This window comes from Salvia splendens, chromosome 12 (genome assembly GCF_004379255.2).
Source record: "Salvia splendens isolate huo1 chromosome 12, SspV2, whole genome shotgun sequence".
NCBI classification, from domain to species: domain Eukaryota; kingdom Viridiplantae; phylum Streptophyta; class Magnoliopsida; order Lamiales; family Lamiaceae; genus Salvia; species Salvia splendens.
In genome coordinates, this window is record NC_056043.1 from 13799264 (window position 1) to 13818120 (window position 18857).

Consider the following 18857-nt stretch of genomic DNA (forward strand, 5'->3'; position numbering starts at 1 on the left):
TCAGAACCTTATCACCAATATTATGACCCCCAAGACACGCGCCTCCAAAACATAATCACCTAAACGGGTAATTATCAATCTAGTGCCATTACACAAGCCATTAGAATGATCTATGTTTCTTAACAACATCACAGGAGTTTCAACTTTCAACATCAATTCATGATTAGGGGTACCCGAACCTTTCAAATTATTCAAAAATTCAACAGAATGAATCTCAGCAGAACCTTTCGAAGTGGAATCTGAATTTGAAATGCTATCAGAGCTCAAATATACACGCCCTTGAGACTGGTCCATCGAAATCATGAATTGGTTAACCTCATCAACAACATCAAGCGTGGGGGCAAGTATAGTACGATCATGCAAACAATTGCTCAACTTTTCTGGATCCATATAGGAAGGGTATATGTTTTCAACAATGGTTTTAAGAGGATCTCCAGAATTAGACAAAACAATGTCGGAAGGAAGATCTATAACGACTCCACCATCATTCGGACCACCAACAACTCCATCACCTATAGAAGCAACCCAAGATGAAAATTTCTTCAACTTAAAAGCTTCATCTGGTTTTTCGACACTCAACAGTCTCATGTTTCTGGTCAACCTCAAAATTGTACAACTACTCCAGAGATATGATGAGTTAATGGTGGCATTCACAATATTCTGCCGACTCCCTTTAGGAACAATAGGTAAAATTTGTCTAAAATCACTACCAAAAACTATAGTTTTTCCACCAAATGGTTTGTGCATACTGGACTCACTACACACACGAAAAATATCTCTAAGAGTCCTATCAACGGCTTCTATGCAATGCTTATGAATCATCGGAGCTTCATCCCATATGATAAGTTTCGACCTTATGATAAGCTCAGCAAGATCAGTTCCTTGTTTAATATTGCACATAGAATCTTCATTAACATTGATAAGAATCTTAAAGCGTGAGTGAGCAGTTCTACCCCCTAGGTAACAATAAAGAAGCTATGCAACTGGACGCCATATTTAACACAATTCCTCCCGTCGAACGAATCCCTGCTGACAAAGACCTCCAAATGAATTTTTTCCGGTACCACCATACCCATAAACAAAAAACATTTTTCATTCATTCGAATTCACAGATGACATTATGGTATCATGAACATTAAGTTGCTCATCCGTAAACTTTGATAGAAATTCCAAATGTTCTCTTCCTAAAGCATCACAATCGTACGACAACTCATCACTGATCAAATTATTTTGAAATGTTTCAAAATACTGTGGTTCTGGATACGGCATACCATGGTAGTCATGCAAACTTTTACCAACGTTCATTAATAATTTCTCAACATCGGTCAACACAATATTCTGAATTTCATCATCGCTCAGCACCAAATCTGGAGTAAGAAAAAAATGTATGTAATTTTTTGTATATAAAACAAAATTATTTAAAAAATACAACAAAAATATTTCAGTTCATAAATACCTGGTCGATTCCTTAATTTTCTCTGATTATAAACAACATCATCAGATAAATGTTTTCAACACTTTTGCCATAAAACATCCGGTCGAGATACAGATTCTGATGACAACAGACTTACAAATAGCAATCTCAGTGAATGGGCAGACGACCAAAAAGAAGCCTCAACAATTCCATCAATATATTCCTTATCGTCATCCAACAATCTTAAAGCGAAGCATGAATCTCTAAATGAATCATACTAAACACCGTTAACAAATCTAAGATCCTCATAACATGTAGCTCCTTTAACAACATTCAACAAATATCTCAAGTAATACATATCACCAGATCCGAGAGCAACATAAAACAACCTCCCAACCGAATAACGTTGTTTTCTAGGTTGCCAATGATCCTTCTTCCACACAAACTTGGTTGGAAATTCACCATATGTCAAATTTCTACCTTCAAAATATAACTTATTTGCCTCCATCCAACCTAAGAACTTACTTTCATGAACCGTCCTACGATTCAAGACGTTATCCAAAGAATCGGCTTCATAAAAAATGACATGTTGTTTATTAGGTAGATGAAAACTAAATCGTTCAACAGAAGGATCCTTGTATTGAATCTCAAATCCAAAAGTTCTCCAAGCAGCTTCACATGCAGATACATATCTACAATCATAATACAAACTAACTTCATCCAAATTCTTTTCAGCACCATCAACACCAGATTGGAAAAAAGATGTCGTCACCCTATCATAACCCTTATGTACATATTTGAACAAATACTTGATTGAACGAGACTGATTGCACCACTCGACATTAATATGACCACCATATTTCACAAGGAGAAAACGATTGTGAGGCACAACATATCTGTTATCCAAAGAAACACCATCCTTCAACACAAATTTATGGTGCCCAACGCTCTGCAGTGGGGGCGGTGGCAATACCGTGACTCGTACTAGCACCTTCTTCTGGTGCCCAACGCTCTGCAACAAATCCTTCATCATCAAATACTGTATCAAAAACAAATTTCTTCAGATAATACTTAGTACAACGTCCATCACGCATGCAACGAGATGATTTTCGAACCACACCACACGGACCATGCATCATAAGTTCCTTAACGCACTCATAATAATAAGGATCAATCAATGGATCAGGAATTTCAGAAGATATAATTTCATCAATGCGTCGTTGATATGGTTGCTTATCCTCATTGCTTAAAAAAAGCAAAATATGTGCATGAGGCAATCCACGTTTGTGAAACTCAATGGTGTAAATAACTGCATCACAAAAATAAAAAGAATATGGTTAAATTATACGATAATATCCTTAAATTCATATTTAATAAGACATTAAAAAATATAAAAATGAACTTGCTTTAATGGCTCCAAATATTTTCTTAGTTTTCACAACCCTTATGAACCATCCAACTTCACTTTAAACATCCTACTAACGATATCAGGACGATCATCTGATTTTAGACCCCTAGACCTAACAAACCTCTGAATCTCAGGCCACTTAGGATTGCAGGTAAATGTTATAAAAAGATTTGGATATCCAATCCATCTACATATAGCCATCGCATCTTGATAATTCTGAATCATACACCGGGCACCACCAACAAAACTGGAAGGCAATATAACACGTTTTCCATGTCCGGAACTATCGGTTTCACCACGTAGAACGACCTCTTCTAACCCGCTATAGATTTCAGCACGCAATTTCTTTTCTTGCGTTCGAAAAACGTTAACCGACCAGATTCAATCATAGTGTATGCATCCACAATAAATTGTTGATACAATTGCTTCGCATACAAAATAATAGAACACTCAGTAACTCTATCATGCATGTGGTACGAAAAAACTCTTTAGGGATAACTCTCTTTCTACTGCTCGACGTGGATGTAGAAGAATCAGAAAAGCCTATGAATTCTGTATAACCATCCTCCCCATATGAGAACAACAATGGATATTGCAATGCAAGATAAGAAGGATGAAGTTCACTAATCCTTTGAAGCTTTCCTGACTGTTTTTCAACAATAATGTCTCTATCACCCAATGCGTGGTCAAAATCGCCAACCACAAGGATGGCTACCTCAGAAACAAAAGGTAGGTTATAAGTCCTTCCATCCCTACCTCTTTTACCAAGCAATCTCAATTTCACATTTGGTGGATTATCTTGATTGATCATTTCTCTAGCCAAACGAAAAGACTTCACCAACATATTATACTCATCCAACATAAATTGTAGGTCACGTACAATCTCAGAATGAAGATTATTGACATCATCTCTCTCCCTGAAAAAATATTAACTACATCAAAATACAATATAAAAAAATTAACTAAAATTTAACACTAAACATACCTCACTTAAAGAATTCTATTATTGATCTCATTATCTGTGTCATAAATATACAATTGAGCAAACTTGAGAAATTCACCACGCAGCGGGAGCATACTACCAATTAAGTGGTAATTTTGACCGTGTAATCAAAACACAAGAGGAGAACCACCGGTGTTAACACTATTATCAATTTTACCTCCTGAAGAAGTAAAACAAAACATAGAATTATATGAACGAATGTTTTTCAAGAAGTGGTTGCTTTTGGTATTGTTAGAAAACATCAAACGCAATAAAACATCAAGTGGCCTGATCATTAGAGGAATCTCAATATTCCCATTCATACAACAAAGGGAATATCCCGGACTCTTCGATTTATTCGGTTTGCCAGGACGTTCCTCGTACCAAAATAACGCACCACAATGTGAACATGAGAACAATGCGTCACCAATATCCCAATAATCTACTGTTAAATATTAAAAATCAGTTTAGTCGTATTTTTATTAACACCTTTACAAAATGAATATAAAAACAAAAACTAAAAAGCATTATGATCAAAGAATTGGGTAAATATAATAATTTTTAATTATCGATTATTATGATAAAAATAACAAAAATAAACAATAAAAATAGTTTCCAATGCAGTACACCCAGTTCATTAAACTTACATAAACATAAAGTTAATAAAATTCCATCTCAATAGTGATAAAAGAATACCTCCACATTGATACAAAGAAGACGAAACAATAGTGCTGGCTTCCGTAAGAGATATATTCCGTTCTTGTGGTACAGTATCACTTATAATAATAGGCCTTTCAACGGATCCACCAACACATGCTTCAAATTTTTTTTTACTACAATTGAATGACAAAAAATATTTTCAAAGATGATGTCAAAAAATAATGACCGGGTTCGTTCATATTAATATTTTTGATTTTAAGCACTATCAAAAGATTCTTATAAGGTTAAAGAAATTACTCCTTAATTAATAATTCCTAAAAAAATATACATTGAGCAACTGATCGATTGTAATATATATATATATATATATATATATATATATATATATATATATATATATACATATATAGGGATGTATTCATTTCCTTTTTGCATATTTTCTCTTTTTTCCTTCTTGATCTCAGCCCCACCATTTTATCATCCGACGGTTAGATTAGTGCCACGTGTCATTTAATAATGCAGATTTTCTGTTGAATAATGCACACCGACTAATAATGCACCATTATAGTGTAATAATGCAGATTTTCAGTTGAATAATGCACACCGACTAATAATGCACCATTATAGTGTAATAATGCAGATCATCTGGACCTTTGATGAATGAGATCTAACGGCTCATATTAAGAAGAATAAAGGATCTAAGGGATGAATAGGAGAATAACGATCCCATATATATATATATATATATATATATATATATATATATATATAGGCTTAATTAGAATAATGGCTTACCAGTTGCTTTGTGAAATCCAAGGTGGCAAGAACCTTGAAAAATGAAGGATTTTCTATTGACATTGCTCTTTCTAAGTATGAGCTATACTACCTGATGTTTACGTTAACATCAACGGTTACCATTTATATTTGTACATGAAATAAATGTAACTGTGCCCTATAGTCAAACCAAGAACCGACCAGGCCCAGCACCGAACCGGCCCACTTCTATCATGTATATATACAAACGATATTATTCTTATTAACTATAAAATATTTATAAAATACTTCAAATAAAACTCTAAGCAATACCAAGATATTAATAGAAGTTTTTAGAAAATATTCCTTAATTAGTAAAAATCTTGAATAAGAAAATATATGTCATATAGTTAAACAAAAATGTTATAAATTTTTTCCTATGTTATATTTCATCATATTATAAAAAAACAACTTCATCAAGACATAATTTACTCTTTCTAAACTACAAATACAAAATACAGAAATATCAAATTTGAACTATTCTTATAAGGATTTAGAAAATACCCTATAAATAGAAAAAATCTTGAATAAGAAAATAAATGTCATATAATTTTTCAAAAATACTCCTTAATTAGTAATAACATTGAATAATCAAAAATATGTCATATACTTTAACAATAATATTGAAAATTTTCCTATAATATATTACATCATATTATGTATAAAACAACTTCATGAAGACATAATTTACTCATTTGAAACTACAAATAATAGATACATAAATTCCTAAAAACAAAATATTTTGTACAATTGAATTAAAGAAAAAATAATTCAACAAATACTTCTATTAAATATATATAGAAACCAAACTATTCTTATTAACTATAAAAATTTTATAAAATAGTTCAAATTAGACTCTAAACAATACCAAGATATTCTTATAAGTTCAAAATTAGAGCTTCTACTAAGTATAGATACAAACCAAATTATTCTTATTAACTATAAATAAATTATATAAAAATTCAAATAATACTCTAAGTCATACCAAGATATTCTTATAAGGTTTTAGAAAAGACTCTTTAAATAGAAAAAATCTTGAATAAGCAAAAAAATGTCATACTATTTTTCGAAAATACTCGTTAATTAGTAAAAAATATTGAATAATAAAAAATGTTGAAAACTAATCTATATTCTATTACATCATATTTTGAATAAAATAACTTATTGAAGACATAATCTATTCATTTTAAAATACAAATACCAAATACATACATTCAAAAATATATAATTTTAAATATTATTAATTTAAATTAAAAATTATTAATTAAAAATGCACAATAAATATTAATGTCAATACACTAATAAATATCCCAAGCAAATTTAAAACACATACCCAAACAGAGAATAAAAATGGCCCAACAGTGAACCAAAATACATAACATTACATTAGTAGCAAATTAATTCATTTAATTAGACTATGATTAATTAAACTAATACACTTAGGAGTAAAAAGCATAATTATACAGCCATATACAAGGCTTTTTCCTCCTCCAAAAGAAAGGAGGCGCCGCTGCAACTATCAAAACCCTACCGACGAAATCCATCCCTTAACCCGCCGGAAAATCGACACGACCACCAAATCGCCGCCGTCGGCGACAAAATACCTACCCTCTCTACACTTAGCAACGATAATCCTATTGATAAGGCTAATTTCATGCATCGGTCTAGGGGTTTTATTTCGTGAAATTACTGGGTCTAACGCATGTTTTAAGCCAGGTGTGTGAAGGTTTTCGCTAGATCTAGGAAAAGAAGAGGACGCTTGCATAGTCCTAGGAAACTGGCGAAAGAGTGGACATTATGAAAGAAATTGCTTGACGGAGGAAGCCTCGGAGTTGAAGGGTAGAATAGGGATTTCTACGAAGACTCTAGAAGGCTATGTCCGCATCTATAAAAGGAAGAAGCATGCAAGCTGGAGGGACCTTCTCGGTGGAGGCCTCACGAACAGCCTGTTGCTCAGTTCACTTTTCACATACTTGGTTCTAATTTGCGGAGGATCTCGGGTTCACGCTGGGGTTCACATTTAGCTTTCCGATAGTGTTTGTGGGTTGTAACACCGTCCTTCTTTGGGGCGAAGAAACAATTTATTTCTGTTTTTGTTGTTTCTGCTGAATTCACCGAGCTTCGCTGTTCGAAGCTCGGTCCTCTTTTGTTTCTGGATATTTCTCTACTTTTATGCAAGTTTCGTTTTCGCTTACATAGATCGTGATGATTTTTGTTGATTGATTGTGTTTACTTGAATTCTGGAGTTGGATTGTTGGAGTTGGTTGTTTTCGTGGTTATTTTTTGGATTATTGCAGGTTAATGGTGAGATCTGGAAGAATGGAGTTTGTTTGTGGATGAATCGGGGTTTTGTTTTGCTGATGTTGTGGAGTTGTTTTGTGATTGTTGGAATTTGGAGTTGATCGGAGCAGATCTGTGAGAATCGGAGTTATGGAGTTGATTTTGTTGGTTGTTGAGTTCGGATGGCTTGGATCCGGAGTGGATTAAGCGTCTGAAGTGATTCTGAGCAGGAGTGTTTTAATTTTATGCCTAGCTTACGTGTTTTCATTTCATTACGCCTAGTTTATGTAGATCTGATGTATTTCCGATTCATAGCAAGTTTCCGGCGTCCAAATCTTTATATTGTGTTTGAATCTAGGAGTGTGCTCTGTTTTCTTCATCTGCGAGTTTAGTTTAGTTGCGAAGGTACATGTCGTAGTTAGTTGGAGCATGGGTTGGTTATCTGCAGCTTTTTACCGTACTTGCTATTTCTGGAAATATGGTCCCCACTGTTATTTGCTTACTGTTTAGCTAGATTAGGTAGTCGTTTGCTTAGTCTAGGGAGTAATTGTGTCTTTCGGTATTGATGTCTGAATCCAGTAAGTTTTCTGTGTCCTAGGTCTAGCGTTTACATTTCTTGCCTAGATCTAGTGGTAGTTTAAATCTCAACCCCTTTGCGTGGCAGCAGCCGTTTGTTTCCATAGTCTCTTAGCACTACTTTGCGAATCCATCTCTGTGGGATCGACCCCACTTCCCTATACTAATTCATAGTATTCGGGTTGAGGGATTTATTTTTGAAGGGGAGTCGAGTGTGTTCAACGACAAAAACACTGTAGTTCTCTAGAGTTCCTGGACCCAGTGATCCAGTGGATTTAAAGAGCGTTGTGTCTGGACCGAGCTTTGCATTAATTCTCATATGTGCACACTCGCTTACTCCTGAGTCTAGTCATTCGACATTAGAGTCGAGCGAGACCCACCACTTCAAATGGCGCCGTTGCCGGGGATGGATGGCGTGCTTAGTGTTAGTGTTCAGAGTCTGTGGTGTAAATAGTTTTGATTTGTTTTCTTTCTCTTTTGTTTGCAGTTTATGAGCAGAGGCTCAAGATCTACCTACTAGAGCAACTCATCTGGGGGGAAACACGGCCAGTTTGATTGGCGGGTTAAGTATACAGTCTCTACTGTGACCACCAGATCAGGGTTCACCACGGGAGGTCCGTTTCCGAGTGAATCCACTAGCGACGAATCTTGGACGTCATCAGGACGCGAAGATCCAGAATCACCACCCGAATAAAAAACAGAGTCAGAAACAGGGGAAGCAGAGGAAGTAGTCATGGCGTAGGTGGTAGACCCGGATCCAGAAATCGGCTCTCTCACTGCCCATTTAGATGGAGAACCAGCTCAAGCTATAGTGATGAATCCACGCCAGAGGACTATCGAGATCAAGACAAACGTACTCGGCATCTTGCCGACGTTCTCTGGGCGTAGAAATGAGTGCCCGTATGAGTTCTTAAATGAATTCAGTAAGATATGTGGTATTCAGAAGAGGCCGAATGATGCAACAGAGGAGGATTATCGCCTACGAGCGATTCCGTTTACCTTGAAGGGGGAAGCTAATACGTGGCTATTGAGGTTGCCTCCGGATTCTATCCGCACGTGGAGGGACTTCAAGTTAGAATTCTTAGATTATTTCTTCCCATCCAACAAGACGAATGCACTTAAGAAAGAAATACTAGAGTGTAAGCAAGATTACGATGAATCGTTGAGTCAGTATTGGTCGAGATTTAAGGGGTTGTTGGATGCATGCCCGAATCACCGAATGATAGAGGCAGAGACCTACTCTCTGTTTTACGAAGGAGCCACTCCCGAGTCAAAGGACTTAATGAACTCCTCGAGTGGGGGAAACTTCACAAGAAAAAGGGGAAGTGAGACAAGAGAGATCCTAGGGAAGTTGATTGACGCTAAGAAGGCGTACGATAACCCTAGGAATGCAGTGAGAAGAGGATCGGTGCATGCTGTGAGAGAACAAGAAGATGACAAAGTCGAAGCAAGGATGGATAGGCTCGAGAAGGCTCTTTTGAACGCGATTGAAAAGGCGATTCCACTGGCTTCACAAGGGAAGGAGAAATCTCCTGGTCCAGGAGATAATCAAATTCAACAATATTACGGGACCCAGGAAGGAGATTATCAGGCCCAGGTCAATGCAATGGGAAGTTGGAATCCCGATGGGAGCTGGAATCCAGGGAGACAGAGAGATGCGCCCTGGAGAAACCATCCAAATTTCAGATGGACTGACAATGAACAGAATCAGCCGGCACCGCAACAAAGTCAGCAGTTTGCACCTCAGCCCGAAAGACAAGGTAATTGGTCAGGAAGGAATCAAGAGGGGCAGGGCAACTGGATTAATCGGAACCGAGGAGACCACTCGAGCTGGGGAAACAGGAATCAGAGCAGTCAAGGGAACTCTTATGTACCCCCACACCAAAGGAATTTTCAGAACAATTACCAGGGCCAAGGAAATCAATACAATAACTCTTCAGGCGGTCAAGGAAACGTTCGTCAGAATCAAGCAAGTGGACCGACTCTAAGTATCGGCCCAGGACCCAGTCAGCCACCGAAACCACCAAAAAGTATCGATGATATGGTGCACGACCTCGTCAGTTCTCAGCAACATATGCAAAACAACCTGCAATCGAACAATGACGTAGTGCACAAGCTTCAAGATGCTCAACAGGAGCAGAAAGCAGCCATGGATATGCTGGCTAAGTAATTGTCCCAGATAGCTACTTCTTTGCGTGATATGAGGGGAAATGAAGGGAAGATTCCCGCCTCCGTAAGGCCACCAGACAGAGCTAATATAAGTCAGATTACCTTGAGATCCGGGAAGGGATATGATGGGCCAGTGGTAAGAACAAATGAGGTGACAGATTCCAAGGAAGACAGGGAAAAAGAGGATACAATTTCTAGGCCAAGACACTTGGAGGGAGGAAGTCCCTTGGTCAAGGATGACCTTAAGACATGAGATTTAGAGAAACCTTTGCCTAGATCAACTGAACCATTCTTCCTCGATCCAGAGCCGGAGTTGGAAGATGAGGCAGTGGGAAAAGAAACTGGAGAGTTATCAGCTGAAAGTTCTACCGGAGCAGGGAAGCGACTGAAACCCTTTCCGAGTCGGGGGGAAGCCAAGAAACAGAAGGAAGAACCGGTAGACTTCATGGACATTTTTGGGAAGTTGGAAATCAATCTGCCATTCTTACAGGCCCTGAAGATGCCAGTCTTTAGCAAGTTCATCAAGGAATTTATAGCTGGGAAGGCTAGGCCCAGTGGGAAAATTCTGATAGGCGAGAACGTCTCCGCAGTGATTCAGAAGAGGAAGATGCCTTCAAAATGCAATGACCCGGGAATGTTCACCTTGCCCATCTCTATTGGGGATGCGAGAATCGAGCACACTATGTGTGATTTGGGTGCGTCGATAAATGTGTTACCACTTTCCATATACAAGAAATTAGTGGGGGTAGGCATGGTAGACACGAGGGTTGTGATTCAACTGGCAGACAGGTCATGTATCTGTCCTGAAGGGGTGCTTGAGAATGTGATAGTCAAGGTACATGACTTCTTGTACCCTGCTGATTTCCATGTGATTAAGATGAGTGATGATGAGTCTGCAGAGTCGGGCGGAGTACTTTTAGGGAGACCCTTCCTACGTACTGCTAAGACTATCATTGATGTTTTTGATGGAACAATTTGCCCTGATTATAATGGGGAGAAATACACATTCAGCATTGATGAGGCAATGAAGAAACCTCTTGACGTTGAAAATTTGCATGCTATAGATGTTATTAACCCTTTGGTCCAAGAATACCTTGAGACGGAATTAATGCAGGAACAGATTGAGAACTCCGGGATGAGTCATGCCATTGATAGAGAAGTGGCCAGTTGGTGTCAAGCAATGAACACGAGCGAGTTATCAGATGAGGAGCTAGCTGAAGCAATTCTAAAATTCTGTGCAAATCCGGAGCTAGCTAAGTCAAGGAATACACCTTATGTGGCGAGTGTGGAAGGTTCTGCTGGGTCGAGGAAGGGAATGACAACAGAAGTAACAGAGAAAAATCCCTTGCCCCAGGAAAAAGATGTTCCCAAGAAAGAGTTGAAAACACTTCCACCAGGCCTAAAGTATGCGTATCTAGAGGAGAACGAAACTTTCCCTGTGATTATCAACAGCAGCTTGACCGAGGGACAAGAAGAGGGACTGCTGAAGGTAATCCGAAGAAACAAGAAGGCTATTGGGTGGACACTCTCTGACCTGGTAGGAATTAGTCCAGATTTGTGCATGCATCACATCCGCTTGGAGGAAGGAGCAAAAGCCTGCAGAGATCCTCAACGCAAATTGAATCCTAACATGAGGGAGGAAGTGCTGAAAGAAGTATTGAAACTACTCTCCCTAGGAATCATTTATTCCATACCAGACAGTGAATGGGTGAGTCCAGTCCATATGGTACCCAAGAAATCAGGAATACAGGTGGTCAAGAATGACAAGAATGAATTGGTGCCCACCAGACTAGTTACTGGGTGGAGGATGTGCATTGATTATAGGAAGTTAAATGAAGCGACCAAGAAAGACCATTTCCCTCTACCTTTCATTGACCAGATGCTGGAGAGGTTAGCAGGCAAGCAATACTTCTGTTTCCTAGACGGGTATAGTGGGTATTTTCAAATCTATGTGGAACCCGAGGACCAGGAGAAGACAACTTTCACGTGTCCTTTCGGGACGTACGCTTACAGGAGGATGCCGTTTGGCCTGTGCAATGCTCCAGGCACTTTTCAGCGGTGTATGATGAGTATCTTCTCGGATCTTTTGGAGGACTGCATCGAGATTTTTATGGACGACTTCACTGTGTACGGGAATTCATTTGACTCATGTTTGGCTAGTTTGGATATAGTATTGAGAAGGTGCCAGGAAACACATTTGGTTTTGAACTTCAAGAAATGCCACTTTATGGTCTCTGAGGGAATTGTCCTAGGGCACGTAGTCTCGGAAAGAGGTATACAGGTAGACCAGGCAAAGATTGAGGTGATCTCAAAACTGCCTTACCCGACGAATCAGAAGGAGGTGAGAGGATTCCTAGGGCATGCAGGATTCTATAGGAGGTTCATAAAAGATTTCGCAAAAATTGCTCAGCCACTCACCCACTTGTTGCATAACGATGTTGATTTTGTCTTTGATGAGGAATGCAAAAAGGCTTTTCAGTTGTTAAAAGACAGGCTAGTATCTGTGCCTATTATTAGAGCGCTCGACTGGAATCTACCCTTTGAGATTATGTGTGACGCAAGCGATTATGCCGTGGGAGCGGTGCTAGGTCAAAGAGTTGATGGGAAAAGCTATGTGATCTTTTATGCTTCAAAAACGCTGAATCAAGCTCAGAGAAATTATGACACTGCTGAAAAAGAAATGCTGGCGGTAGTATACTCATTTGAGAAATTTCACCCGTACTTGCTTGGGTCGAGGGTGATAGTCTTCACCGACCACGCGGCTATAAAGTACCTGTTGGCAAAGAAAGAATCCAAGCCGAGATTAATCCGATGGGTGTTGCTTTTGCAGGAATTCGATTGGGAAGTCAGAGACAAAAAGGGAACAAAAAATAAAGTAGCCGATCATCTGAGCAGGATATTTCAAGGAGAGACCGAGGAAGCAATACCGGATGCATGCCCAGAGGAACATTTGTACTACGTAAAAAAATTCCTCGACCTATCAGCTAGGAAGAGATTATGGTGTTAACAGGTCCAGGGGATGCCGAAAAAGGGAAATGTCATCAAAACGCTGAGCCATGGTTCGCAGACCTGGCAAATTACTTAGTCACTGGAGAGGTGCCCAGTTCGCAAGTAATTTCCCGGGCCCAGAAGATGAAATTGAAAAGCGAGGCCAAGAACTATTTCTGGGATGACCCGTATTTGTGGCGAATGGGAGCCGACCAAGTAATCCGGAGGTGTATTCCGGAGTGGGAACAGAGGGATGTGCTGAATCATTGCCATGCACTAGCTTGTGGAGGTCACTTTGGACCTAGGAAGACCGCAAGGAAGGTGTTAGATAGTGGTTTTTACTGGCCTACATTGCATAAGGATGCGTTCGAGTTTTGTCAAAATTGTGAGAGGTGTCAACAGACTGGGGGAATCTCCAGAAGAGATGAAATGCCGCAAGTCCCGGTGATCGTTTGTGAAATTTTCGATGTTTGGAGAATGGACTTCATGGGTCCATCTTCATACGGGAATACATACATACTAGTGGCAGTGGATTATGTTTCGAAATGGATAGAAGCCAAGGCGACCACATCTTGCGAAGCTAAGGAGGTATCGAAGTTTCTTAGAGCTAATATCTTCAATCCGTACGGAGTGCCCAGAGCTATAATATCTGACAATGGAACGCATTTCCGCAACCGGACTATTGAAGCTTTGATGAGAAAGTATGGCGTCCACCACAGACTGTCTACACCTTATCATCCTCAATCTAACGGCCAGGCGGAAATATCCAACAGAGAGATAAAGGCGATACTGGAAAAGACGGTTAATCCGTCTAGAAAATACTGGAGTAAGAGGCTTGGAGACGCACTATGGGCTTACCGGACGGCGTACAAGACGCCTATTGGGATGTCACCATATAGGCTTGTGTTCGGCAAAATGTGTCACTTGCCCGTGGGAGTAGAACACCGAGCATATTGGGCGGTCAAGGAGATAAACATGAGACCCGAATCTTGCGAGGAAGAGAGGAAATTGCAGCTGCAGGAGTTGGAGGAGCTAAGGCTGGAGTCATATGAATCGGCAATGTGGTACAAAGAGAAAACAAGACTTTGGCATGACAAGAACCTCCGAGTCAAGGAATTGCAAGTTGGGCAGAAAGTTCTCCTATTCCAATCCCGGCTCAAGTTGATGCCTGGTAAGCTGAAGTCCAAATGGGTCGGACCATACACTGTTGTGAGTCTTCGTGCAAATGGAGCAGTAGAGAACCAGGGAAGTGCTCCAAACTCTACTCCCTTTCTTGTCAATGGCCATAGGGTGAAGGTATTTAGGGATAATTCGGAGATGTGTGTAGTGGACGAAATGCCACTACGCGCACTCCCTGATATCGCCTAATCGGTCTGGGAAGTGAGTGTTCTTAGAGAATTTCCTAGGTCCAGCATCCAAGAAGTTTTAACATGTCCTGACCTAGGGAATCTTGAGAACACTTGAACATAAAATGTAAATATTTAATCGCTTTCTTTAAAATCAAGAAAAACCCAAACAAATCAGAAAAAAAATAATCTTCCAAAAATATTTTCGAAATACTAGACTCCTTAAGGAATATTTTTGATACTGTCATACCCTAGACCCGGGGAATCTGGCATTTCATTTTTTTAGTTTAATGTTTTTCTCTAAGTGTGATTTTGCAGAAGGAAGTTACTTGGGCAGGGAATTGAGAAGTAAAATTTTGGAGGGAGTTGGCACCGGCTCGGATTTCAAAAGACACCTTTATGGGAGGCGTACAGTCGCTGGCATCATGCCTGCAACCCGCCTGCAAAAGCCGTCCTCGCCCATACTTATCGGATAATAACCATGTTCTTTTATTTTTACTTACTTACCCCCCCTCCCACTTACTTACTCTCTCTCTCTACATCCCAAATTCTCTCTAGGTTTTCTTTTCTAACCCTAATCAAAGAAGTTTCCGTCCAAGTCTTTGTCAAAAAAAATTTTCTGCAGAATTCTCCATGGATAACAAGCAAAGTGCCGGGAACACCTCAGGATCCGCCGATTTAAGTGCGGCGGCATTTATGGCAGACATGCTACAAAAATTTGGGGGACCAGAAAAGGCGATGGAGGCGTTTGCCATGTTCGCGGCTGTAATGGGGAAATCCGTACCAACCGCCTCAACATCCTCCGCACCACCACCAGAGACCGTTCAAGAAACCACCGCTAAGCCGGAGGCCGTCGCAGAACCCACTGCCGCCGTTTCAGAACCAACCGCTGCAGAAACTCGCGAAGACGAAGCAGATCTGGCCGCGGGGTTGGAGTTGTTGGCCGTAAGTGCACCCAGGTTAGGATCTACCACTGAGGGGGAAACCCCTGTTTTAGAGGATAGAGTGGTTGGTGTTTCTGAGGGGGAAACCCCTGTTACTGATAGCCGTGTTGAGGGGGAAACCCCTGTTTTGGAGGAGTTTGTTGAGGGGGCCCCCTGTTGATAGAGTTGAAATTCCAGAGGGCAACGAAGCCCTAGATGCTGAAAGAGATGTGGAGGGGGAAACCCCAGAAGTGGTTGGGGGCGACGAAGCCCTAATTACTGAGGAAGATGTCAGAGAGGGGGAAACCCCTGAGAAGTCTGCGGGTACAGAAACCCACGTTGGAGAAGGTTTGGAGGGGATAGAGACCCCTGTTTATTTTTCAGGGGCAACCCCATTGTTGAACAAGGAAGGAGAAGCCCTCGGTGCTGAGAATGTCCAAGACCCGTCAATGTCGGGTTGGATTTGATAGTGGATCTGACTGATGTCCCCGAAGAGACCGATTCACCGGTTAACGCAAGGGAAGCGCGGAGACAGGCTCGTCGGAGCCTGCTTGATGAGATAGATGAAACCGTCCAGCAGACGGAGGAAGAAATGCTGGGTCCAGAAGCCACAGCACCTGAGCAGGCAGAATCTCCCAGACCGAGCAGAGGGGAGAGTGATGCAGAGGAACGCCGCCACGCGGCCGAGAAGAAAAGGAAGGGGAAACAAATTGCTCCTTCCAAGACCAAGAAGGCGAAAGGGAAATCCACTGAATCCCCACTTCCTCGACCTGCCAAGGTACCATACGCTGCAGAGCCCGAGGATTCTGCTGGGTCTAGTGACTCTGAAAAAGAACAAGAAGAGGAGCTCAACTTTGAGCCAACTGAGATCTGGATTACAAGAGAGCTCCTGGACGAGATGAGAAAGTTTGACGACCCGAAACGCGCAACCATCCACAAGGAGAAGAGTGCCCAGGGCAAGTACGCTAAGTCTGGAAAAATGTACAGCTCATCGGAGCTCAAGCAGATCACTTGCAATGATGAATTCCGAACTTATATCGACGCAATCGGCTTTGATTGGCTGCTCAAGCACAGCACCGCCGAAGTTCCAATCGACCTGGCAAGGGAATTCTTCTCCACCTTCCGATTTGAGTCCACCACCGACCTGAATGCTGACTCCATCAAATTCCGGCTCTTCAATGAAGAGCATGTGATGAGCATCCGTGAATGGACTCTACGGATGGGACTGCTTAGGTGCACAGAGGATGATGAGGGTTTGTGGAGCGAGAGAATGATTGGTCCGCCGAAGCTGACGCCGGGATTCAAGACGCAGAACGCATGGGAGTTTGTGGCTCACCCTAGGGTAGGTCAGTTCAAAACCAGCTGGTCGAAGGCCCACCATATTGAGAACAGGGTCCTGCGATTCGCCCAGACCTTCATTAGCTACAACCTGATGGGCACAGCCAACAACGCTCTGACGACCCCCGACTTGTACTTCACTTGGTGCATGGCCAAGGGAGTACGTGTTCACTTGGGCTATTGGTTAGCCCAAGCCTGCTATCAAGTGACAGCCAACCCTTCCCGACATCTTTACACATGCCACCTTCTAGGGGCTTACCTGCACCGCAACGTTATTATGAAAATCCACAAGTCCTGCAGAGAAGAAAAGATGTGTCTACCCCCGGAGGTGTTCAACGTGGACTACTTTTTCAATAAGGGGCTGCTCATTACACAGAGAAGGGACGTGTGCTTTTATGAAGTCGGTCAGTCGGAGGCGCAGATGAAACAGGAGCCTGAGATGGTGGAGGCGAAGGATACTGCTGACATGGAAGCCGGAGCCAGGATAGAAGTAGAAGAAATAAGGAAAGAGGTTGGATGGATGAGGTCAGAGATGAAAATGGTTTTGGAGGGGATTGTGGCCCTACGGGGTAAAGGAAGGGACAGTGCTGAGGATGCAGAAGTCAGAAAGTTAGTTGAGGAAGTGAGAAACGAAGTAGAGAATGTGAGGAAGGAGGTAATCGGTGTACGTAAAGAAGTGACGGAGATACGGAGGGAAATGGGGAGAAGTAGAGAGGAGGTCGTAGCCCTGAAGGGGCGTATCACCGACCTAGTGGCAGAATCGTCAAGGCGTTCCGACAAGATGGCGGAGGCCGTCGCACTGATGATGAAGATGACGAAGTGGCTTCAAGCCAAGTTCCCCGAGACACCGATGGGACTTCCTGAACCTAGCGGCGGTTCCAAGACGTCGGGTCAAGGGAGTCTAGCTGTGCAGAAGCCGCCACAAGCCCAAAGGCCTCAGACCACCCCGTCTTCCTCCAGGCCCGTGCTTTTGAAGAAAACCGTACCCCGACCCACAGAAGATCAGAAGGAGACGCCGGAGTCACCGGCAAGAAAGAAAGTTAAAATGACCCAACAGACAGTGCCACCCAAGTCTGGCTCCCGCGGGGGCCAGAACCCGAATTGAATTTCCCCCAAAACCAAGTAACTTTTACTTTTCTGTCTTTTACTTTTCGTTTTTCTTTCGCTTGTGTTTTTATGTGTTATACCTTCCTACACTTAGCCCAATTTTTGGTCTAAGTGTGAGAAGGGGTTGTTTTGTTTTGGTTTTGTATGTTGCGCTTTCTCCCACTTAGCCCGATGTTCGGTCTAAGTGTGAGAAGTTTGTTTTGTTTTTGTGCTTTGTTTACGTTTGTGTCTGTTGTCTGTTGTTTTTACTTCCTTTTCCCCCTTCACTAGGATAGCTTGGGGACAAGCTTGAGTGAAGTGGGAGGGGGGGAGTAAGTATGGTGTTTGTGTTCTTTCTGTTTTAAGAGTCTTTAGGATGTGTGTTTCGCATGAGCTAGTGAGATAATAAGGCAGGTTTCCCTTAGTGAGAGCGATTGAAGAGAGAATGCATGTCAACTTTGACACCTTCTTCCTTAATAAACCAAAGGCGGTCTGAATGAAGTTGGGACGATGGAAAAAGCCTTAGATAACCCAGCTGTGCAGCCCTACTATAAGAGCGAGTTATAAGCCTAAACACTTTTTTGTGCTAACATGTAAATTGGGCTGCCACTTGATGCTTAGGGAGTAAGTATGAAGGAGAAAACAATGGGTTTCGGAGGTATAAGCTGGACGAAGTCCAGGAAAGGTGGAATAAGCTGGACGAAGTCCAGGGGAGGAGTAAAAAACAAAAAAAAAAAATTGGAGGTATAAGCTGGACGAAGTCCAGGGGAAAAGGGGATATAATACAGGAAAAAATAAAAAAATAAATAAATATAATATCAGTATCCTCAAGGGCAGGAAGCAATTTCAACCTGACCCAGGAAAATCAATGGAA

The 18857-nt window shown here is 41.2% G+C and overlaps 1 protein-coding gene across 1 annotated transcript; it reads right to left on the reverse strand.

Annotated features, from left to right (window-relative positions):
• On the reverse strand, positions 1–3633 carry LOC121757585. The gene is made up of 8 exons (XM_042153110.1): positions 3308–3633; positions 2867–3009; positions 2530–2723; positions 1771–2453; positions 1572–1677; positions 1457–1478; positions 1272–1367; positions 1–905 (listed from the first exon to the last, which is right to left on the reverse strand). The coding sequence occupies exons 1-8, from the start codon at positions 3631–3633 to the stop codon at positions 1–3; spliced, it is 2475 nt and encodes an 824-aa protein (XP_042009044.1).
• Positions 3634–18857: the final 15224 nt, after the last annotated feature.